This window comes from Trachypithecus francoisi, unplaced genomic scaffold (assembly GCF_009764315.1).
Source record: "Trachypithecus francoisi isolate TF-2019V2 unplaced genomic scaffold, Tfra_2.0 Lachesis_group6, whole genome shotgun sequence".
Classification (NCBI taxonomy): Eukaryota; Metazoa; Chordata; class Mammalia; order Primates; family Cercopithecidae; genus Trachypithecus; species Trachypithecus francoisi.
The window spans coordinates 118,701,073-118,725,902 of NW_022681471.1; the positions used below are offsets into that span (position 1 = coordinate 118,701,073).

The 24,830-nt window shown below is 44.5% G+C and overlaps 1 protein-coding gene across 1 annotated transcript in view; it reads left to right on the forward strand.

The window, feature by feature from the left end:
* Window positions 1-21,125, forward strand: part of CTPS2 (CTP synthase 2) — a 136,733-nt gene extending 115,608 nt beyond the window's left edge. Inside the window, 2 exon segments of the mRNA XM_033200893.1 lie at window positions 18,271-18,381; window positions 19,344-21,125. Coding sequence (XP_033056784.1) covers window positions 18,271-18,340 — 70 coding nt within the window. The 3' untranslated portion in view covers window positions 18,341-18,381; window positions 19,344-21,125.
* The last annotated feature ends 3,705 nt before the right edge of the window (window positions 21,126-24,830 follow it).

The window sequence follows — 24,830 nt, forward strand, 5'->3', positions numbered from 1 at the left end:
TTTTCAGTGAAACCTGTGAGGTTGGGATTTGGCTCCCCACTTCCCTGCCAAATTGTCAACGAGCTGAGTAATTTGACTTTGTTTCAGGGATTTCTGTTTTGTTCCTTTGATTATTCTAACTCTTACACCTGAACCTTTACCATCCTTTTCATTTTCATAGCATTATTATAAATCAAGACCTTATCGATCCTACTCTCACCATTATTAATATTTTTAATGTATTTTGCTATTCCTCCAAGCAAACTGTTATTTATTTATTATTTTCTTAGAGACAAGTTCTGGCTGTGTCACCCAGGCTGGAGTGCAGTGGTACAATCATAGCTCACTGCAGCCTTGGACTCCTAGGCTCAAGAAATCCTCCTGCCTCAGTCTCCAAAATAGCTAGGACTACAGGCACACACCACCATGCCTGGCTAATTTTTTAAATTTATTATTTTTGTAGAGACAAGGTCTCACTATGTTGTCCAGGCTGGTCTTGAATTCTTGACTTCAAGCAATCCTCCTGCCTTGGCCTCCCAAACTGCTGGCCTTATAGGTATGAGCCACTGTGCCCAGCCTGTACAATGATTTTTTTTTTTTTTTTTTTTTTTTTTTTTTGAGACGGAGTCTTGCTCTGCCGCCCAGGCTGGAGTGCAGTGGCCGGGTCTCAGCTCACTGCAAGCTCCGCCTCTGGGTTTACGCCATTCTCCTGCCTCAGCCTCCCAAGCAGCTGGGACTACAGGCGCCTGCCATGTCGCCCGGCTAGTTTTTTTTGTATTTTTAGTAGAGACGGGTTTCACCATGTTAGCCAGGATGGTCTCGATCTCCTGACCTCGTGATCCGCCCGTCTCGGCTCCCAAAGTGCTGGGATTACAGGCTTGAGCCACCGCGCCCGGCTGTACAATGATTTTTAAAAATCAAGTTTGAATAAAAAATTCCTTAGGGATTTAGTTGAAATTTTTTTTTTTTTTTTTTTTTTTGAGATGGGTCTCACTCTGTCGCCTGGACTGGAGTGCAGTGGCCAGATCTCAGCTCACTGCAAGCTCCGCCTCCCGGGTTTACGCCATTCTCCTGCCTCAGCCTCCCGAGTAGCTGGGACTACAGGCGCCCGCCACCTCGCCCGGCTAGTTTTTGTATTTTTAGTAGAGATGGGGTTTCACCGTGTTAGCCAGGATGGTCTCGATCTCCTGACCTCGTGATCCGCCCGTCTCGGCCTCCCAAAGTGCTGGGATTACAGGCTTGAGCCACCGCGCCCGGCCTAGTTGAAATTTTTATTTATTTATTTATTTATTTGTTTATTTGTTTGTTTATTTATTTGTTTGCTTGTTTAGGGACAGGGTCTTGCTCTGTTGCTCAGGCTGGGGTGCAATCTCAGCTCACTGCAACCTCCACCTCCCAGGTTTAAGCGATTCTCCTGCCTCAGCCTCCCAAATAGCTGGGACTACAGGTGTGCGCCACCACGCCTGGCTAATTTTTGTATTTTTAGTAGAGACAGAGTTTCACCATGTTGTCCAGGCTGGTCTCAAACTCCTGACCTTAAAGTGATCTGCTTGCTTTGGCCTCCCAAAGTGCTGGGATTATAGGCATGAGCCACTGTGCCCCACCAAAATTTCATTACATTTAAATACTAGTTTGGGGAGAGTTTATTTTTATTTCTTCTCATCCAAGAATATTGTACCTAATAACTTTAAAAGCAGAAGTAACCATCCAGAATATCATAGACTTTGGTGGGGTTATTACCACAATAACCAGATATATGTTGTTCAGAAGATTACCACTGCCAACCCTCATTCTGGCAAACAACCCTTGCAGTGTTGCTGTTGAGGGCTGGCAGGATCTGTGTGTGGTGTGCATGTGTGTGCTTGTTACACAACCCTACTTATTTGTGTCATTACCTGCTAGGAGAAGCTCACAGCTCTCTAGCATTTCCTTTCACCACATGTTCATATGGGAACAGCTTCACATAATTTGCAGTTTGGGCATCTTACTGTATTAATGTTCACCCCTTTCAGTGCACTGACTTTCAAACTGGGCCCTCGGAACTGGAGTCTGGGCTGCTGCGAAAGCAGGCCATGGGGGCTCTGGGCTCTTTCCTGCTTCAGCTGAGCAGCTCCACTTTATCTGGCTCATGTGCCATGGTTCGGCAAGAGAGATTTCATCTGAAGAAGAGCTTCCTATGTTCTGAGACTGCACGGCTTATGCCACTGATTGGACGTCCTAATGTGGCCCCATGTCGGATGTGGGCTGTGACCCTTTGCAGCCATTTTACAATTCCCATTATTCTAGATTCTCACACCGAAAGGAAGGTGATAGTGGGACAAGTTAGATAGCTGGAAGAAATAATTCACTTGTAACTATCTGGCTGTTTGCAAATACCAACTAATATACAAATCCCGTCTGGCTCGTGTGGACTGCCCACCTGTGTGTTGTATGGCCTGCCAATTCCCGCATGGCGGGTGGTGGTCTCTGGGTAGAGCGTCCAGCAGGGTGTGGTGGCTCACGCCTGTAATCCCAGCACTTTGGGAGGCCGAGGTGGGCAGATCACCTGAGGTCAGGAGTTCGAGATTGGCCTGGCCAACATGGTGAAACCCCGTCTCTACTAAATGTACACAAATTAGCCAGACATGGTGGCACACGCCTGTAGTCTCAGCTACTAGGGAGGCTGAGGCAGGACGATCCCTTGAACCTGGGAGGCAGAAGTTGCAGTGAGCTGAGATTGCACAACTGCACTCCAGCTTGGGCGACAGAGCAAGACCCTGTCTCAAAAAAAAAAAAAAAAAAAAAGCTTCCTAGTAGTTTCTGAGAAAACTGACTGATTGCTAGTGACTCCTGAGTGAGATATAGTATGTCTCAGAGAGAAGGAAAGACCTCTTAACCAAACTCTGATGCTGACATTGGAATTATAGCTGACTAGTAGGCTTCCATGACACTGAGGGAATTCCCATGTACATCAACCACAAACTGGTACATTCCTTAAGGCCGGCCAGCATCTTATTTATCTTTATCGTCCTGGCTCCCTTGCACCCAGGGGTTGTTTATTACCCATTAAAGTAACAAATGCAGGTAGCAGGGGAGTCTAATCTTGACACATTTCAGAGAGTTTTCCGACTAAGGATGGTGACTATGAATTAATCCAGTGATAGACACCAGGATTCCAGAGGAATCTTGCACTTCCACTCCTCTCTGCCCAGCTCCATGGGATTAGTGAGCTTTGAAAAGCAAATGACTCCTCTGATGCCAGGCTCTAATGTGAGCTGAGTTGGGGCTGTATTTCTGTCCAACAAGATTACCGCTTGTAATCAACCCTAAAAAATGTGACAGGGGCCGGCCGGGCGCGGTGTCTCAAGCCTGTAATCCCAGCACTTTGGGAGGCCGAGACGAGCGGATCACGAGGTCAGGAGATCGAGACCATCCTGGCTAACATGGTGAAACCCCGTCTCTACTAAAAAATACAAAAAACTAGCCGGGCGACATGGCAGGCGCCTGTAGTCCCAGCTGCTTGGGAGGCTGAGGCAGGAGAATGGCGTAAACCCAGGAGGCGGAGCTTGCAGTGAGCTGAGACCCGGCCACTGCACTCCAGCCTGGGCGGCAGAGCGAGACTCCGTCTCAAAAAAAAAAAAAAAAATGTGACAGGGAATACGAACACTAGAATAATGACTTCCTTTCCCAGAAGTTGGCGCTGATGATATTCAACTGTATGGCACGTGTATGGCCAATGTCTTTAAAGCATGGAGTGTACAAATCCTTGGCTTCGAGTTAAGCGTACCTGAGCTGTAACCTCTGCATTCCGCCTAGCGGAGAACATTTATCTTTTAGGGCCTGGGAAGTTGCAGTAAGACTATTATTTTGGGATTTACAGCTAGTGAGCTAAATTCTCAGCGACTTCATTATCTACAGAATGGCAGCAGTTAGGAAGACCAGTTTCACCTGGTTTTAGGCTTGTTGTGGTCAGTTCAAGGGCACAATAGCTTCAGGACAGCATTTTTTAGGTTTTTATGAGCTATTTAAAAATACATGCAAAATCAAACTAAGAGTCTTGTTTAGGGGGGTCCCCCCAAGACTGCCCACACTTTGGTGATTTGCTGAAAGTAATCAGAATATAGCTGTACTCATAGCTAATATTTATTTATTTAGAGATGGAGTTTCACTTTTGTTGCCCAGGCTGGAGTGCAATGGTGTGGTCTTGGCTCACTGCAGCCTCTACCTCCCAGGTTCAAGCAGTTCTCATGCCTCAGCCTCCCGAATAGCTGGGATTACAGGCGCCCGCCACCACGCCCAGCTGATTTTTTTTATTTTTTATTTTTTATTTTTTTTGAGACAGGGTCTCACTCTGTCGCTGGGGCTGGAGTGCGGTGGCCGGATCTCAGCTCACTGCAAGCTCCGCCTCCCGGTTCACGCCATTCTCCTGCCTCAGCCTCCCGAGTAGCTGGGACTACAGGCGCCTGCCACCTCGCCCGGCTAGTTTTTTGTATTTTTTTTTTTTTTTTTTTTTTTTTTGAGGCAGAGTCTTGCTCTGTGGCCCGGACTGGAGTGCAGTGGCCGGATCTCAGCTCACTGCAAGCTCCGCCTCCCGGGTTTACGCCATTCTCCTGCCTCAGCCTCCCAAGTAGCTGGGACTACAGGCGCCCGCCACCTCGCCCGGCTAGTTTTTTTGTATTTTTTTAGTAGAGACGGGGTTTCACCGTGTTAGCCAGGATGGTCTCGATCTCCTGACCTCGTGATCCGCCCGTCTCGGCCTCCCAAAGTGCTGGGATTACAGGCTTGAGCCACCGCGCCCGGCCTGTATTTTTTAGTAGAGAGGGGGTTTCACAGTGTTAGTCAGGATGGTCTCGATCTCCTGACCTCGTGATCCTCCCGTCTCAGCCTCCCAAAGTGCTGGGATTACAGGCTTGAGCCACCGCACCCAGCCGTCCCAGCTGATTTTTGTATTTTTAGTAGAGATGAGGTTTCATCATGTTGGCCAAGCTGGGCTCGAACTCCTGACCTCCGGTGATCCACATGCCTCTGCCTCCCAAAGTGCTGGGATTATAGGCGTGAGCCAGTGCACCCAGGCCTATAGCTAATATTTATTACGGTGGCAAAGTAAACATGCACAGCAAGATCAGTAATGGGAAAGTGGAGTCTGGAGAAATTCATTTGCATGTTTCCTATGCTCTCTCTCCTGTGATAAGTCACATGGAGGTCGCCTTCCTTCCAGCAGTGAAAATGCAACTATGCCTATGTGATGTTTCTGCCCAGATGAGCCAGTTTGAGACTCAGAGTTTAGGGGTATTTTGGGGGCTGGTCGCATAGGCATTTTCTGCCTGGCAACCACCAAAATTCCAGACTGCCAGAGGAAAAGCAGGTGTTCACCATAGATCACATTGTTTGTATAACAGCCTAAGCCCAGCAAAATGACCTTATCAGTTAGTAATGGAGCACACATTCCGAAAGCCACGTTCCCAGACACCAGCCAAGAACTACCCCTGCAAGCAGGCCCTTTGAAAGACAGCAGCCTCAGGCCTGCTGTTAACTCTTTTTTTACGTGAGTCTAACTAACAAACCATTTTGAAAATAAATAAATCCAATGGGAAATAATGGTCCACTAAATAAATCATTGCAATTATTTGCTGATCTCTCTCCTCTGGTATCTAAACAATTCGTTTCACGTATAAAAGGCAACCACAAATTTGCATGGTCTTGCTGACACATAATATAAAAGAATGAGACTGCTTCATGTAATTATAAGAAATAAATTTCAGGAGAATATATGAAGGTGCTTGTCATTGCAAGTTTTTTTGTTTGTTTAAATCTAGAAACAGAGCGTCTAATCTCTTTCTGGAATTCCTTTTTTTGTTTGTTTGTTTTTGTTTCTCAGGCTGGTCTCAAGCGCCTGGGTGTAAGCAATCCGCCCCCCTTGGCCTCCCAAAGTGGTGAGATTACAGGCATGAGCTAATGTGCCTGGCCTGAGGCCTAGCATTCCATTTTTAAGCAACGAGAGAAGGATCAGAGTCTAAAGTTCATAGATTGTTTTTTGGCATGTGTGTCTCTGTGGCTGCCTGCAAGGCTCTTAGGAGCAATCACTACACACCAAGTTTAGGCACAACATCCAGTCTTTATTTGTCAGACCAGAGTAAAACTCTCTTCCTTGGACAGTGCTTGATGTATATCAGAAAGCAAAAACTTAGATGGGGTTCAGTTTGCAGTTCGCAGAAATGCAGCTTTTTGGGAAACATTTTAAAGCATAAAACGAGAATCTTGAGTCATTTGAGAAGCATTTTATTCTGGTTTTGGAACTTTGGATTCCATGTCTCTCCATCCAGCAATTACTGTCTCTTGTGCAGATAAATCATCTTTTTGTGGCAAAACAGGAAGCAGGGCGGTACAAAAACAATAGGAGGGAAAGGTACTCAGTGATTCACTGTATTTGCTTGACTGTTTCAGACCAAACCCAAAAGCTGAAACTACTTTGTAATAAGAGAGTCTTTAAAGGAAGTACACACCTGGAGCCGGTTTCCTCTTTCCTTTGTGTGCCCCTAGGATCTAAGTCCATTCTCTCCTCTGTGCTTAGCCCTTCCCTCTATATTTGTTGAGTTCTGGCAACAGTCAGAGTGAGAAAGAACCCATTTCATTCACCATTGTCTCTGGTCTCTCTTCTGTGACAATATTATTATCGAGGTTTTCCTGCTAAGTAACATGCTGACTTCTAGCCTGGGATGGTTTTGTTTTCTGTTGACTTCTACATGTAGCATTATAGAAAATTTAGAAAAGAGGCCGGGCGCGGTGGCTCAAGCCTGTAATCCCAGCACTTTGGGAGGCCGAGACGGGCGGATCACGAGGTCAGGAGATCGAGACCATCCTGGCTAACACAGTGAAACCCCGTCTCTACTAAAAAAAATACAAAAAACTAGCCGGGCGTGGTGGCGGGCGCCTGTAGTCCCAGCTACTCGGGAGGCTGAGGCAGGAGAATGGCGTAAACCCGGGAGGCGGAGCTTGCAGTGAGCTGAGATCCGGCCACTGCACTCCAGCCTGGGCAACAGAGCGAGACTCCGTCTCAAAAAAAAAAAAAAGAAAATTTAGAAAAGAGAGAGAGAGAAAAAAAAAGGCACCCGCAAACCCACCAGCCTAACATAATTACTGTGCTCATTTTCAAATATTTCCTGTGAGCCTATACCTGTATATGATTCTTTCTGTGGTTGTGATAATAATAGTGAGTCTATCTATCTATCTATCTATCTAGATATATATACACACACCCCCCAAACTCTTTTATTTTGAAAACTTGCACACCTACAGAAAAGATGAAAGAGTGATACAGTGACGGTCTGGAGATCTCCTTTGCAAAGGAACATTTTTCTCTATTTTGGTTTTATTTATTTATTTATTTATTTATTTATTTATTTATTTATTTATTTTTGAGACAAGTCTCGCTCTGTCACCCAGGCTGGAGTGCAGTGGTGTGATCTCGGCTCACTGCAATCTCCGCCTCCCGGATCAAGCAGTTCTCTGCCTCAGCCTCCCAAGTGGCTGGGATTACAGGCGCCTGCCACTACACCTGGCTAATTTTTTTGTATTTTTAGTAGAGATGTGGTTTCACCATCTTGGCCAGGCTGGTCTTGAACTCCTGACCTCATGATCCACCCACCTCAGCCTCCCAAAGTGCTGGGATTACAGGCGTGAGCCACTGCGTCCGGCCATTTTGGTTTTTAAATACCAAAAATTTGAAATGAACTAGGGCTCCTGGAAGAAACGGTTGATTCCAGGGCTGGGGCAGGGAGAGTACAAGATAAGCCTGGAACATATTGCTGTGTTTAAAGCAAAGAACAGCTGAAAATGAATGGGGTAGGAGTTTTTCCAAGGTCAAAGAAGCCAGATTGAAAGGGCTCCCACTGGCCTTATTTTGGACAATTTGAACATCAAAAAGAACAATGACAGTATTAGATTACAACACATTTCATTTTCTGAAATTCCATGCGTCCATAATAATACTCAGAAAATACAAAAGTAAAGAAAAAAAAAGCCAATTAAAAATGTAGACATCATCTCCAATGTAATAACGGATTCAAATAAGGGTCGTCGGTGAATGGTAAAGCCACTGGGTGAAAGTTGTAAGAAACAGAATATTCATATGTTCTCGGAATAGCACCATAAATTCTTTATTAATTACAGAAGCTTGTATTTTGAACTTAACACCTCATATGCATTTTTCCAAGTTGCATAAAGTTCAATTTTAATGACTGCACACTTCACCATTCACTCAACACACCCCCTATGTCAAAGCTTATTCTATCCCAGTCACTGTGCTGAGTGCTTGAATAAGCGCTTGAATAAGAACATGTTCCCTGACCTGGGGACTCATCAGGTAGTATAACTGTTCTCTAAATTTTGGGAGGTGACAGACTTCCGAGATTGTGATCAAAGCTGTGGGCCTACTTCCTGGAAAACTGCCCAAACATACCACTTCGTAGTTTCCTTACATTCATACCTCCAATGCTACCCCCCTCCCCTGCATCCATAGACTTTCTTCTAGGGGTCTTCAGCTACAGACCTTCCCATCCAGGAAAGGGCCCAGTCCTGCAAGCGTACAGTCCCAGCAGTGTGGGAAATGCTGGCATTAGAGCTTGTTCTCTCTTTCGTGGTTGCAACCCAGGGAATGCTCCCAGGTTGCCAGGATTAACTAACATTAAGATTAATATCTTCCTGCAAGTGGTACCATCACCCACACAGTGTGACCTGCCTGGACTCCCCTGGGGAAGCTCAGATTCCTCCTCCCTCATCCAGCAGGTGCTGTCAATTCTTGTTGTTGGCATTCACTCCGTCTTTTGTCTATTTTCTGCCATGCTGCAAGGGAGTATGGCCCGGAGTCAGGACTCTAGTTGAGTCAACCGAGCTCAAACTGGCTCTTTTATTTCCCAGCTGCCTGTGACCTTGCTCTTCTGTGCATCGCTTTCTTTATAAAAGGGGATGGTTGGCCGGGCGCGGTGGCTCAAGCCTGTAATCCCAGCACTTTGGGAGGCCGAGACGGGCGGATCACGAGGTCAGGAGATCGAGACCATCCTGGCTAACACGGTGAAACCCCATCTCTACTTAAAAATACAAAAAACTAGCCGGGCGACGAGGCGGGCGCCTGTAGTCCCAGCTACTCGGGAGGCTGAGGCAGGAGAATGGCGTAAACCCGGGAGGCGGAGCTTGCAGTGAGCTGAGATCCGGCCACTGCACTCCAGCCTGGGTGGCAGAGCGAGACTCCGTCTCAAAAAAAAAAAAAAAGGGGATGGTAATAGTCCCTACTTGACATGGCAGAAATGAAGATTAAGTTTCACACTAAATGTAAAGCACTTAGCATAGTGCCTGGTCTATGGTAGGAACTTAAATGGGAATTATTATGATGATGCTATTATTATTACTTTCCTTTAGTTCCAGTATCTGTCTCTTGCCTACTGCAAAGCCTCCTACTTGGTCTCTCTGCCTCCAGCTTGCTTCCTCCCAACCCGTCTTCTGCTGTTGGAATGATCTCCCCACATTATTTTGGAACTTAAAATCCCCCCATGGCTTCCCTTGGTTTATAGCATAAAATGCACACAAATCCATATGGAACAGCTTGCAGTTCCCTGAACTCCCCAGAGGGTTTTGCCTGTTGCCTCTTCATGTTCCTGACCTGCTTAGCGAGAGGAGAATAGGGATCTATATCCTATTAGAATGGTTGTCCACGGAATCATTAGGTGAACGAGGTGAATCCGAGGTGACAAGGTGGTGAATCGCAGGTGAGAGTGGCTCCTCCATTGTTCACAGAGGGTGCATTTCACCCTCCCAGGCATGCTTCTCTTACGTTGGGTGGCTCTGCTGTCTCTTGGACTTGGAGAGTAAGGTACTCTTTTCCTTCGCACAAATCCCACATTCTGTTTCCAGCACTGTTTGAAACTTGGAATCACTTTGCTTTTTGACTTTTGAGTTGCATGGTTGATGTTGCCAGGGGCCATTCTTGCACCATGTGGTACGAAAATATTTTATTTCTGTGGGGACAGTATTGACAAGTAGGGTGGATGCTATGGATTTGACTTCTGGGTCTGCTGCTTATTGAGTAATTTTGTCCAAGTCACCACTCCTAAACCTCCTGATCCTCCTCCTTAGGGTCGCTGTGAGGAACAGTTGAGGTGGTGCTTTATAAACTCAACTGCTACCAAAATGCCACTTTCCCCACTTTGTTACACTTCAAGCAAAAGTGAACTGAAATTAACAAAAGATTCTATTTTGCTTTCTTTTGAACGGTTCTTTTAAACATTTTAAAAAAACGTTCACCCCTGTGATTGTTTGACTTCAACTCCATACCTTGAGATATTTTTTAGGGTAAATTATTGTTAATGAACCACATTTGAGTACACCTTCCCTTGGGGCGGCATAAATGTTGGTTAAAAGGTGCTCCTTTTAACTAGATCATGGTGCACTGCAGTGTGGATGGTGTGATGCCAGACAGAAATGGAGTTAATAGTACTACAGACTACTGTGTGCTTTTACCACCCTGCCTGGGTGGTATTCTACTGTTTACTATGAAATACAAAACTCATTCAAAGCAGACTAGGTTTTTGTTCCATTGCTCTTATATTTTATGGCTTCCAGGGGCCCTTTGTGAAGGAAATAAGTATAATAGTAACACTGCTTTGGGGAAAACTGTGTACATGACAACCTGTTTTTAAAACATGCTGTGTCACAGGAAACGGATTTTAATATAAAGTATTGTAAGGAACTCATGCATGCTGGGAATCCTAATAATGCCATTAAAATCTTTAAATTCCAACCACCTCTTTCTGTTAATGGAGAAGAAATGGCTTAACAGCTGCCTTGGGGTAGTGTAAAGGTGGACTCTAGGAGGCATTCCTATACCCCTTCCCTAGCACCTTGGAATATCTGTTTTCTTATGTGGGGAATTTATTGGGAACCAGAAGTCCTTGACAAGCAAACTTCACTATGACAAACCTTTCGTTTGTCAAGAGCCACATGTTGGCCGGGCACTGTGGGTCTGTAATCCCAGTTTATAATCCCAGCACTTTGGGAAGCTGAGGCGGGCGGATCACTTGGGGTCAGGAGTTCAAGACCAGCCTGGCCAACATGGCGAAACCCTGTCTCTTCTAAAAATACAAAAATTAGCTGGGTGTGGTGGTGCATTCTTGTAATCCCAGCTACTTGGGTGGCTGAGGCATGAGAATCGCTTGAACCTGGGAGGCAGAGGTGGCAGTGAGCCAAGGTCACACCACTGTGCTCTAGCCTGCGTGTCAGAGTGAGACTCTGTCTCAAAAGAGAAAAAAAGGTGGGGGGCCGGGTGCAGTAGCTCACGCCTGTAATTCCAGTGCTTTGGGAGGCCAAGGCAGGCGGATCACCTGAGGTCGGGAGTTCGAGACCAGCCTGACCAACATGGAGAAACCCTGTCTCTACTAAAAATACAAAATTAGCTGGGCGTGGTGGCGCATGCCTGTAATCCCAGCTACTCGGGAGGCTGAGGCAGGAGAATCGCTTGAACCCAGGAGGCGGAGGTTGTGGTGAGCTGAGATCATGCCATCACACTGCAGCCTGGGCAACAAGAGCAAAACTCTGTCTCAAAAAAGAAAAGAAAAGAAAAAGAAAAGAACTATATGTTGACCATTGTGGTAAAGTCTTGTCAGTATAGTGATTCTTCTGTGTCGCTGCTGGTGATTTTGGTTTTGCCTTGCAAGAAAGGTACCATAAAATACTTTTTTTTTTTTTGAGACGGAGTCTCACTCTGTCGCCCAGGCTGGAGTGCAGTGGCCGGATCTCAGCTCACTGCAAGCTCCGCCTCCCGAGTTTACGCCATTCTCCTGCCTCAGCCTCCGGGTAGCTGGGACTACAGGCGCCCGCCACCGCGCCCGGCTAGTTTTTTGTATTTTTTTAGTAGAGACGGGGTTTCACCATGTTAGCCAGGATGGTCTCGATCTCCTGACCTCGTGATCCACCCGTCTCGGCCTCCCAAAGTGCTGGGATTACAGGCTTGAGCCACCGCGCCCGGCCTAAAATACTTTTTAAAAAGAGAGTTTTCATGATTTGGGAGGCACATGCATGCATAAGAGATATTTGCTGTGATTTTAATTAATGGTAGATAGACCTTTAAAAAAAACTTTTGGCCAGGCATGGTGGCTCACACCTGTAATCCCAGTACTTTGAGAGGCTGAGGTGGGAGTATTGCTTCAGTCCAGGAGTTCTAGGCCAGCCTGGGCAACATAGTGAGACCCCATTCCTACAAAAAATAAAAATAAAAGGTTAGCTGGGCATAGTGGCGTGCGCCTGTAGTCCCAGCTACTCAGGATGCTGAGGTGGGAGGATTGCTTGAGTCCAGAGGTTGAGGCTGCAGTAAGCTGTGATCGTGCCACTGCACTCCAGCCTGGGTGACAGAGCAAGATCCTGTCTCAAAAAAATTTTTTTAAAGGAAATGACAAGGACCATTGCATGGTGACTGTAGTTTGCTTTTTAAAAATCATTATTCATTTGTTTTTAGATCAGTACTATCCAATATAACTTTCTGCACTGATAGAAATGTTCTATAATCTGCAGTATCATATATGGTAGGGACTAGGCACACATGGCTACTGAGCACTTGCAGTGTGACAGGTGCAAGTGAGGAATGGAATTTTAAATTTTATTTCATTTTAACTGATTTAAATTTAGATAGCCACTGTGGCTTGTGGCTACCATATTGGACAGTGCAGTTTAAAAATGTTCCTCTCTTCTTGGGAGGCCGAAGCGGGCAGATCACTTGAGGTCAGGAGTTTGAGACCATCCTGGCCAACATGGAGAAACCCCGTCTCTACTGAAAATATAAAAAATTAACCGGGCATGGTGGTGGGCACCTGTAATCCTGGTTACTCAGGAGGCTGAGACAGGAGAATTGCGTGAACCTGGGAGGCGGAGGTTGCAGTGAGCCCAAATCATGCCACTGCACTCCACCCTGGGTGAAAGACTGAGACACTGTCTTTTTTTTTTTTTTTTTTTTTTGAGACGGAGTCTCGCTGTTTCGCCCAGGCTGGAGTGCAGTGGCGCGATCTCGGCTCACTGCAAGCTCCGCCTCCCGGGTTCCCGCCATTCTCCCGCCTCAGCCTCCGAGTAGCTGGGACTACAGGCGCCCGCCACGGCGCCCGGCTAGTTTTTTGTATTTTTAGTAGAGACGGGGTTTCACCGTGTTAGCCAGGAGGGTCTGGATCTCTTGACCTCGTGATCCACCCGCCTCGGACTCCCAAAGTGCTGGGATTACAGGCTTGAGCCACCGCGCCCGGCCTCGACACTGTCTTTTTTTTTTTTTTTTTTTTGAGACGGAGTCTTGCTCTGCCACCCAGGCTGGAGTGCAGTGGCGCGATCTCAGCTCACTGCAAGCTCCGCCTCCCGGGTTTACACCATTCTCCTGCCTCAGCCTCCCGAGTAGCTGGGACTACAGGCACCGCCACCTCGCCCGGCTAGTTTTTTGTATTTTTAGTAGAGACGGGGTTTCACCGTGTTAGCCAGGATGGTCTCGATCTCCTGACCTCGTGATCCGCCCGTCTCGGCCTCCCAAAGTGCTGGGATTACAGGCTTGAGCCACCGCGCCCGGCGACACTGTCTTAAATAAACAAATAAATTAAAAATTTCCCCTGTTCAAATGTAACAAGACATATAGGGACATGTCTGTATTTTATGCCACTTCATACAATTTAACATGCAAGACTCTAATATCTGATAATTCTTCCCTGTGAGAAACATGTGTGTGTGTTTGTGTGTGTAAAAGATTACTTAAAAAGATAGGTTAGTCCTAAGATACAGCTGGATGTCTTGAATGAAATGAAAATATACCCAGATATATCTAGCTTTTGACTTGTTTGTTCTGTGTGAAACAGAAATGAATCCAGCATAGAGTAGCGCTCACAGCCCATATGCAGCACAGAGTACACTCACATTTTATTGCATGTGCAAGAGCCACTGTTGGTCTGCATTCAGATGACCCACGTTTTATTTCTAGCATTGTTTTTTATTGGCAGATGAATGTCCTAAAATCAGCAAGTTCAGCAGTAACGTATATTTTGATAATTCTGTTCTTGAGTGTCATGGTTTATTTTATTGTCCTACCCCCAGTCTCTGAACACATAGGAAAGACAATTAGTGAACCCAGTCGTTAACCTTGGAGATGAATAAATTCAAGCTGAGTTTCATTTTGTTAAACTCAGCCTGTGCCATTTGGATGTGTTGGCAGAGCTTGGGGCAGACAGCCATCAGATAGGAAATGAGAGCTGTTAGGTTAGAAACAGGCCCACCCAAGTCCACTTGCTAATGTGGGTAGGAAATTATACTTGGCATAGGAAACAATTCAGAAAATCATACACTTAGCAGTTTTTTTTTTTTTTTTTGAGACGGAGTCTCGCTCTATTGCCCAGGCTGGAGTGCAGTGGCCGGATCTCAGCTCACTGCAAGCTCCGCCTCCGGGTTTACGCCATTCTCCTGCCTCAGCCTCCCGAATAGCTGGGACTACAGGCGCCCGCCACCTCGCCCGCTAGTTTTTTGTATTTTTAGTAGAGACGGCGTTTCACGGTGTTAGCCAGGATGGTCTCGATCTCCTGACCTCGTGATCCACCGTCTCGGCCTCCCAAAGTGCTGGGATTACAGGCTTGAGCCACCGCGCCCGGCCCACTTAGCAGTTTTTATTGGTTCTTTGTGTTTCCATGACTTTTTGAGGAGATACCAAGTTATGAATATATAACCCCCATCAATAGCAACATCTTATATTTTTGTATAGTTTTCAGAGCAAGTTTATACAGTTTAATTTGACTCTCAAAACATTTTGGTGAGTTTGGAGGTATTATTGCCACTTTTTCTAGATTCAGAAGTCAATGACTTGTCCAAAGGTACGTGGCTCATAAATAGTATAACCAGGAGTGTCGGAGGAAGACATGAGCCCACTGTATTCTTCCCTAGGCTTGGAGATGGGGAAGGAAGTGGGTGTAAAATCTGGCACCCAAGCAAATTAAGTTTCCTCAGTTCTTTGGCCCTTGTCACTTGTGTTAGGGGACATGCCCTAGTGGGTCCTACTGCCCTACCTGCAGCAAGCTTAAACCCCACCCTGTGCCCTGAGCTAGTATAATGGGAATTCTGGCTTCACCTTGAAGGATCTATGTGCGAAGTAAGTCACTTGAACATCCTTGACCTTCATTTCATCTCAGATAGGGAGTTGAGTGCAACTTCCAAATCCCTTTTCTTGGCTAATTGTATGACAAAATGTTGCATGGAACCAGGAAGGATTCTTCATTTGAGCAGGGAGAGTGCATGGATAGGATGTATCAACTTTTTTGGCTGTTGTTTTTTTCCCCCAAATATTGTTCAGTTATTCCTATGTACCAGTAGAAGTGATTTCTCTGAACTAAAGTCTAACTAGGAGGTATCTTTCTACTTGATTGGTTTTCAGGGTATGTTGTTTTATATGTTTATCTAACATATGTTGTCTTTTCTGCCAATTCTGAATCTTCTGTCTCCTCTCTTTATTCTAGTGCTCCGTCCCCACCACCTACGCTGTTTTTGTTCAAAAGTCAGAGAAGGGAGTGAGCATGCAAATCAGGAAACAGATTGTCTTTTTGTCTATACAGATTTGTCTATTATTTTGTTTATTTATTAATATTCAGTCAGTATGTTTAGAGTGAAATCTTTCTTTTCTAGTCTATCAGCATAGGGTTTCTCCAATTGTTCCCTTTCCTCAAAAAAAAAAAAAGAAAAAAAAGGTAACATTTCACCTGTTAGGGAATGCAGACTTTTTTTTTTTTTTGAGACAGAGTCTTGCTCTGTCGCCCAGGCTGGAGTGCAGTGGTGCGACCTCGGCTCACTGTAAGCTCCGCCTCTGGGGTTCACGCCATTCTCCTGCCTCAGCCTCCCGAGTAGCTGGGACTACAGGCGCCCGCCACTGCACCCGGCTAGTTTTTTGCATTTTTAGTAGAGACGGGGTTTCACCATGACAGGCAGGATGGTCTCGATCTCCTGACCTTCTGATCCGCCCGCCTTGGCCTCCCAAAGTGCTGGAATTACAGGTGTGAGCCACTGCGCCTGGCTGGGGATTCAGACTTTTATTGCTATAAATCAGCAAAAGTTTGGCCAAGGCTGGGGATGGGTCAGGCATTAAACATTTCCTTGTAATATCATCTCCATAGATCAGTAGAACTCTAGTGGAGTGGATCAGTGTGCTGATTTGTTTGGAACTGAGTAAGAGGAGCCACAAACAGAGCCCACAGCTCAGAGGGAAAGTTGAGTTGCAGAGCTATCTCATGAAGAAGGTGTATTTCTAAGGGAACCCAACCTGGCAATATTTATGTCAATAATTGGTCCTATTTTGAATACTATCTGTGACTCAAGGTAATCAGGACATTCCATATATTTCTAATTTTGAAATTTGCATGATTGTGAAAATTATTTCTCCAACTCTTGGACCTATGAGAATGTTGGAAGGGAAAACTTTCATGCTGCTGACCTAAAATCATAGTGAAAACATGATATGAAGGAGAAAAGATTTCAAGGCAAGTGTAGAGAGTATGTTAACATTTTTAATGGCACTGCAGGGTGTTTTCTGGGTCTTGAGCCAATATGCATGTCTTAGTCCTCATGACCACCAAGTTCAAGCTCCTGTGCAATTTGCTGATTGTAGATGACTAGTTCCTCTGTAATGAGGAGGCGCTGTGATCCTGAAACACAGAGGCCAGCACAGATCTGGATCTAGGGAGGTGCTGTGGTCCTTAAAACATAGAGCCAAAAGCCAAACTGCAGCTGCAAATAATTATAGCATTTGGCTAATGTAATCAGGGATACGCAGCTGTGTTCACTGTTCTCTAGTCCTTTCATGTTGCTAGAGGGAAGAAAAGAGTTTTTCCTCTACCCATCGTAGGTTCATGGCCAAGGCCCTGATAACAAAAAAACAGATTAACAAGCAAAAAGCATATAGTTGGGCACAGCAGCAGGTGCCTATAATCCCAGTTACTTGGAAGGTTGAGGTGGGGGGATCCTTTGAGGCCAGGAGTTGGAGACTAGCCTGGGCAACAGTGAGGCACCACCTCCCCACCCTCACACACACACTCCGGCCCCATTTCTAAAAAAGAGAGAGAAAAGCATACAAATTTATTTAAGTATTATGGGAACCTTCATAAGGAAATGAAGACTCAAAGAAACGGGTAAACTCTAGTATTTCTAAAACAGACCTGATGAAGACTAGAGACTCATGGAGAGTTATAATAGAGCAAAAAGAGTGTGATCTCATGGTAATATAGTAGGGGAACTTAGTAAGGCCTGTTTATTCAGATTCTTCCCTGGGATCCTGTGTCTTCAGAGATAAAGGATGCTCGTTCCTCTGGTTATGGGTGTTGGGGGTACCTCTCACCTGAGGACCTTTTGACCTGCTTCAGAGAAGGTCAGAAAATCCTCCTGGGTGTTATGACCTGCTTCAGGGGGGTAAGGTCAGAGGAAGGTCAGAGAGAACTTCTTGCACATGCTGTCTCAAATTCCTTCAGCTTCATGCAATGTATACGTGGGGGCTGTTATGGTTAGAGTCATAATAGTCTAGGTCAGGGGTTGACAGACTTTTTGTGTAAGGTTAGAGAGTAAATATGTTAGGCATATGAGCGATATGCAATATGCCAAGATGCCATATTTTGGGGTAGTGTGTCCTGAACTCCCTCATTGCCAAAGGAAACAGTTGTCATCAGAAGAGTGAAGAATGAAAAAAACAAACAAACTGAAAATCCAGATAATATCGTATGCTATGTTATTACACTGAAGAACAAATCGACATCAGTAGGAGTAGGACTAAGTGATGCTCAACCTCAGATGGACTGAGATTTAGGCCCTAGTATGACAAGAGTAGATTCACAGAAAATAAATGGGTCCATCAACTCAGGCTTTCATTTTAAATCAGTTTGTTAATATAACACATCTAGTAGAAAGCAAGCAATAGCTAAGGTGGCAGGAAGGCAATCTACTTTCAAGGCTTTCACTCAAGTTTAGAAATGATCAGGGGTCTTCAGAAGATTATAAATTTCAGTCTAAATTGAAATGCATTTTAAAATTTTCTGAATAAGTAACTTCCAGTTTATGATGAAAACAAGTGATCAGTTTCTCTGACCAAAGAAAGAGGCCATTGCATGTCATTGGACTGACCTCTTCCTGTGGTGATTAGAAAGTGCTAAAAGAATATTCCTTAGTATTTTCTCTAATACTAAGGGGTTAATATGGAATGTGTTTGAAATTGCAAATTGAATAATTGTCCAGGTTTTTTTTTTATACCTTGCTAAATTAGTTCTTCTTTTAATCTAGTGATAGATACAGTGATGCCAGTGATGACAGCTTTTCAGAGCCAAGGATAGCTGAGTTGGAAATAAGCTGAAACGAATACATGACTGGGAATAACGGGGACTGCCTGTGAGGGTAAGATGGAATCTTCAAGGATTGTTCATTCTCTCATGGACAAGCTGTATTCATCTTGGTATTGAGGAGGATATTATAGGACTTGCCTCACAGGATCTTGCTCCTTTGAGGTGCTCCCATTTGACTGGCAGTTAGCAGGACAGGCATGACAGCCCATGGTGCTGTCCAGAGTTAGTGTTTGGGGAAAATGGAATGCACCTTGGACCAGGAAAAAAATATATAAGTACACCTATAAATGTATACGTGGGGGCTGTTGTGGTTACAGTTATAATAGTCTAGGTCAGGGGTTGACAGACTTTTTCTGTAAGGTCAGAGGGTAAATATCTTAGGCTTATGAGCCACGCAGTTCCTGTGGCAACTACTCAATTCTGCTGTTGTAGCAGGAAAGCAACCATAGACAGTATGTAAGTGAACAGGCATGGCTGTGTTCCAATCAAACTTTATTTACAAAAAGAGTTTGCTGATCCCTGGTCTAGGCCACTCATAGAAGAGCAGATTTCCTTGGATTTGTATAAAATGAAATGAAATAAAATAAAATAAAATAGTACTTGATTTCTTTGTAGGGAGATGCAAGAGACAGGCTTAGTGTCCAAGGGCAGCTTATTTTTCCGTTGCACTATTATGCACTATTAGAATACCAGCCTGGATAGCTTCAGTAAATTTATGCCCAGTGGCAGATAGTGCCTGGATTGCCCTAGGCACTATGGCAGGCCTTCACTTGTATAAGCTGTTCTTTAGCAGAGACAGCAGCTTTTGGAAGACTTGTAAAGCGTTCATTGCTTTCCTGTGAGATCTCTTCATGTTCATCAGGGAAGATGCAAAGCTATGTCTATTTAGTTTTTCCTCAAACATGGAGATCTTTTGGAGCAAGTCAAAATGGTGCAGAGGTTAGCTGCAGATATTGAAATACTTGTATTATTCCGTTCCTGGTGTTGCTAATATTTATATTCTTTTCTTTTAAGCATCTGAAATAATTGAAGGCAAGATGAAGGAACTATCTGAAGAAATCACTACACTCTTACAGAATCCCTCTGTTCTCCGGCAAACATGGGATGTAAAGCCTCACAGGGAATCTGATAATACATACTTCTGTGAACCAGAACCAGAGGGGTAGTTTTCTTTTCCCTCCAGAGGCAGCCTTTGGTACTTAAAATATCTGTAGCTGATTAAATTTTTCCCAACAACCTCGCTGGGGAGAAAGTGTGTTCATATTTTGTCCAGTGGATCAGGATGTTAGGATGACGAGCAAGAGTCCAGGTCACTGTGCCTTTGCTGTGATGTATGGAAAAGATGGCAGGGACATGCCGTAAGTAATTTTGAGTAAGAAAATGAGTCACTGTGTTACCTGGAACTCAGCCACAGATTTGTGTGTGGTCCAAGATCATTTCAGTTTCTCACCCTGTTTATTTCCTGGTAAAAGTAAAATTGAATAGGTCCAAGACACTTGGGAGTGTAATGCTTTGCCTCAGACACAAAATTTAAGGGGGTTCCAAAAAGCTCAGGAATCAAGATCAGTAATACAGTTTGAGTATCCCTTATGTGAAATGCTTGGGGCTGGAAGTGTTTTGAATTTCAGATTTTGGAATATTTGCATATACAATGAGATATCTTGGGGATGAGACTCAAGACTAAACATGAAATTCATTTATGCTTCATATACACCTTATACACATAGCCTAAAGGTAATTTTATACAATATTTTAAATAATTTTGTGCATGAAACAGAGTTTCGACTGCATTTTGACTGTGATTTCTGGAATGAGATCAGGTATGGAATTTTCCACTTCTAGCATCATGTTGGCATTCAAAAATTTTGGAATTTTGGAGCATTTTGGATTTCGGATTTTCAGATTAGGGATGCTCAACCTGTATATATACATTTTAATCGACGTGAAATTCACATAACATAGAATTAACCATTTTGAAGTGAACAATTTGGTTGCATTCACTGATGCTGAGCAACCACCACCTTTAACTATTTCCAAAACATTTTCATCACTCCAAAATAAATGCCTGTACACACTAGCAGTCACTCCCTATTTTCCCCTCCACCTGTCCACTGGCAACCACTGATCTCCTTTTTATTTCTGTGGCTTTTTCTATTCTGGATATTTCATATAAGTGGAATTATACAATATATGTGGTCTTTTGTGTCTAGCTGCTTCTGAGACAGTAGGAAGGGGGCTTGGCTTTGGCTCATCTCCACTAGAACATTTTTTTCATGCATTCCCACTGCTCACAAAACCCATACTACTACCTCATTGACACTATACCTGCTAACCTCGAGGCTTTAGTCATACAAAGAAAATGGCCTTTCTAGATTGTTCTTCTGTGCTCTCATAATGCTTAACCATGTCTTTTACTTCAACAATTCCAGGAACTGGCCTTAGGAGATCCAAAATAGGGAGCCAATTGCAGAGTGTCCCATTTTGGGAGGGAATGCTGAATAATTAATTGATTTACAGCCTTGTTGCTGCTGGCCAGACCACCCGGTGGCCCATTACTCGAGATAATCATCACAACCAGATGATGCTAACCTATATCCTCTACCCTTTGCGTGCTTTGTCTGGGAAAAGTCTTTTGACCCCATGTCAATTTCTATTGCATTGAGAGACCAAGAGCCCCTGGCAAGTCAGGCTTCCATTTAGCATGATGTTTGCAAGGTTTACCCATGTTGTAGCATGTGTCAGAACTTCATTCCTTTCTATGGCTGAATAAAATTCCATTGTATGAATATACCACAATTTGTTTCCACCTTTTGGTTATTGCGAATAGTAATACTTGAACAATCACATGCAAATGTTTGTTGGAGTGCCTGTTTTTCATTCTTTTGGGGTATATGCCTAGGAGTGGAATTGCTGTGTCATATGTAATTCTAACTTCTGAAGAAGGATCAGTAATATTTTAATGCAATATTATTTTAAAAAATCAAAATTAGGCCAGATGCTGGGCGCGGTGGCTCACGCCTGTAATCCCAGCTTTCAGGGAGGCAGAGGCGGGAGGATAGCTTGAGCCCAGGAGTTCGAGACCTGCCTGGGTAATACAGCGAGACCCCGTTCTCCACAAAAAGGAAAAAAAAAAAAAAAAAGACAAAATTAGGCCAGGTGTGGTGGCTCATACCTGTAATCCCAGCACTTTGGGAAGCCAAGACGGGCAGATCATGAGGTCAGGAGTTCGAGACCAGCCTGGTCAACATGGTGAAACCCCGTCTCTACTAAAAATAGAAAAATTAGCCAGGCATGGTGGCCCATGCCTGTAATCCCAGCTACTCGGGAGGCTAAAACAGGAGAATTGCTTGAGCCCAGGAGGCGGAGGTTGCAGTGAGTTGAGATCCCACCATTGCACTCCAGCCTGAGTGACAAGAGCAAGACTCTGTCTCAAAAAAAAAAAAAAAAAAAATCAAAATGAAAAAATTCACATTTGAACACAGTATCAAATTTTCAAATAAAGACAGGATCCAGCCCTGCACTGTTATGCCCAGACCGTTTATTCCCCGAAGAAGACCACCAGAGTCCAGAGTCAAAGCCAAGCGGCAAGGATCTTTAATGCAAGTTTGAACTTGGTCCCTCCGTTCTACAACATACAAGAGGGCCCCAAACATGCATGCGCTTGCTTTTATAGCTCGAGGTAAACAGGACTTGTCAGGTTAGAGAGGAACAAGGCATCTCTCTAGGCTACAGCATTACAATTGGTTTACATGTTAATGTGAAGTTATGCTTTTAGCAGCCTTCTTATTGGTTCCTGCACTTTTACAAACGGTTGTAACCTTATTGGAGCTTCTCCAGGTGTTGTTTTTCTTAATGTGTTTGTGTCGGGCAGGCATATGGGGGGATGTGATGTGCTCAAGGCTGTGATGTGTTGAGGAATGTGTTTTTTCAGCACCTCCTTCACCTCCCCCAGTCCTTACCCCATTCCCTGACATTCTTATCTAGTATACTTTCTAATTTTTCCTGTTGGATGTGCTTGAGATGACTTAGTTGTTGCTTACATTTAAGCTTTCTAATACTAATTTAAATATTTTAACTGTTTAGTTAATTTATTTGTGGTGGTTTTGCCCACCCGCCCCCCCACACTTTTTTTTAATGCCATAAGGTATTACGGCCTTATTTTGTAAGATGCCACAGAAAATTCATCTACCAAGCACATACAAAAATGAAATGAGTAATTCTGGTAAACAAAAAAATTAAAGAGCTTTAGGACCCCGCTTGCTAAAATTATAGCTTGAAGATCACAGGAGGCTCCAAAGGAAAAGCCCACACGCATGGTAGGTTAAAAGCTGGAATAGGCCTCATAGAGAGGGGGTTGGAAGCTCGGAGGCAACACTTTTAACATCACAAAGGGGTAGCCAGTCTGGCTTAAATGGAAGTTTTCAATTTTAATGATTGTGATTTCTAAAGTCACTTTTAACAGAGTGCTTTCCTGTGGACTAATGATGCATGTAAACAGGACCAGAAAGACAAAGACGAGCACTTAAGAAACAATAAACCATCCTGTCTCCTTGAACTTGGAATGTAGGGAGGCACAGGACAGTAGCAAGACTGTTTAGAATACACGTACTGGAACAAGAGTGAGACATGAGCACATAGAAAGTTACTATCAATCATTCTCAACAAATGTTCCTTGAGCCAGGCATGGTAATAGGGGTCCCAATCCAGACCCCAAGAGAGGGTTCTTGGATCTCACGCAAGAAAGAATGTGGGCAAATCCATAGAATAAAGTTTATTAGATAAGTAAAAGAGACAGAAGAATGGCTACTCCATAGACACAGCAGCGGCGCAAGCTGCTGACCAGGTATACTTGTGGTTATTTCTTGGTTATATGCTAAATAAAGGGTAGATCATTCATGAGTTTACTGGGAACGGGGTGGGAATTCCTGGAACTGAAGGTTCCTTCCCTTTTTAGACTACATAGGGTAACTTCTGAACACTGCCATGGCATTTGTAAGCTGTCATGGTGCTAGTGGAAATTTCTTAAGTACACTAATGCATTATAATTTGAGTATAATGAGCAGTGAGGATGACTAGAGGTCACTTTGTTAACATCTTGGTTTTGGCTGGCTTCTATACCGCATCTTGTTTTATGGTCAGAGTTTTTTTTTTTTTTTTTTGAGACGGAGTCTCCCTCTGTCTCTCAGGCTGGAGTGCAGTGGCGCAATCTCCGCTCACTGCAAGCTCCGTCGCCTCCCAGGTTCACGCCATTCTCCTGCCTCAGCCTCCCGAGAAGCTGGGACTACAGGCGCCCGCCACCACGCCCGGCTAATTTTTTTGTATTTTTAGTAGAGACGGGGTTTCACTGTGTTCGCCAGGATGGTCTCGATCTCTTGACCTCGTGATCCGCCTGCCTCAGCCTCCCAAAGTGCTGGGATTACAGGTGTGAGCCACCGCGCCCGGCCCAGAGTTTTTATGACCTGTGTCTTGTGATACCAGTCCTGCCAACCTCCTATCTCATCCTGTAACTAAGAATGCCTAACCTCCTGGGAATGCAGCCCAGTAGGTCTCAGCTTCATTTTACCCAGCCCCTATTCAAGATGGAGTCACTCTGTTCAAATGCCTCTCACAGTGTCAGGTGCCAGGGGTGCAGTGGGGAGTAACCTCAGATAGAATAGAAAAGGAACTCAGTTCCTTTTTCACATATTTTTTTTCTTCTTTTCTTGCCTCACTGATCACAAGACCCACACCACTGCCTGGCTGACAATCGGTTTTAGATAAGGCTCTAGGCTTACAAAGAAAATAGCCATTCTTCTGTGCTCTCATAATGTTTAACCATGCCTTTTACTTAAAATAATTCCAGGAACTGGCCTTAGGAAATCTAAACATCAAACTGAGGTCGCAGAGTGTCCCATCATGGGAAGGGAAGGAACCCTGAACATTTCACTTGCAGCCTTGTTACTGCTGGCCAGACCCCCAGGTGGCCCATTACTCAAGATAACCATCACAACTGGATATGCTAACCAGCGTCCCCTACCCATTAGGTGCTTTGCACAGGCCAGCCTGCATACCCTACCCATGATACCAATTCCTGTGTTTGCCTAATAAAAAAAATCCCTACCACCTTTTCAGGGAGTCAGCTTGAGGGTCCTTGTACCTCTGGTGTCTCCCCTGCACTCGAGCACAAGCCCCAAGATAAAAGCCTTGTCTGGGAAATCTGCTTGTCCCCATGTTAATTTTTATTACATGATGGGCCCAAGAGCCTGTTATCTGTAATAAACCTGCCTTCAGACCTGACCACCTCTTGGGGGAAGGCAGGCTTTAAACAATTTCCCTATAGAGGGAAATAAGTACTTAATTATATTAATAATTGTGATATATTTAGAGGCTATGACACTATCAAAGAACAAGGATAAGGGGGCTTGAGAGTGTAAAATGGGGTCCCATCAGAAACTAGAGAGCCAAGGACAGCCTCCTGAACAAAGCAGGTAAATATTTTACCTGGTTGTGTGTGTGGTCACA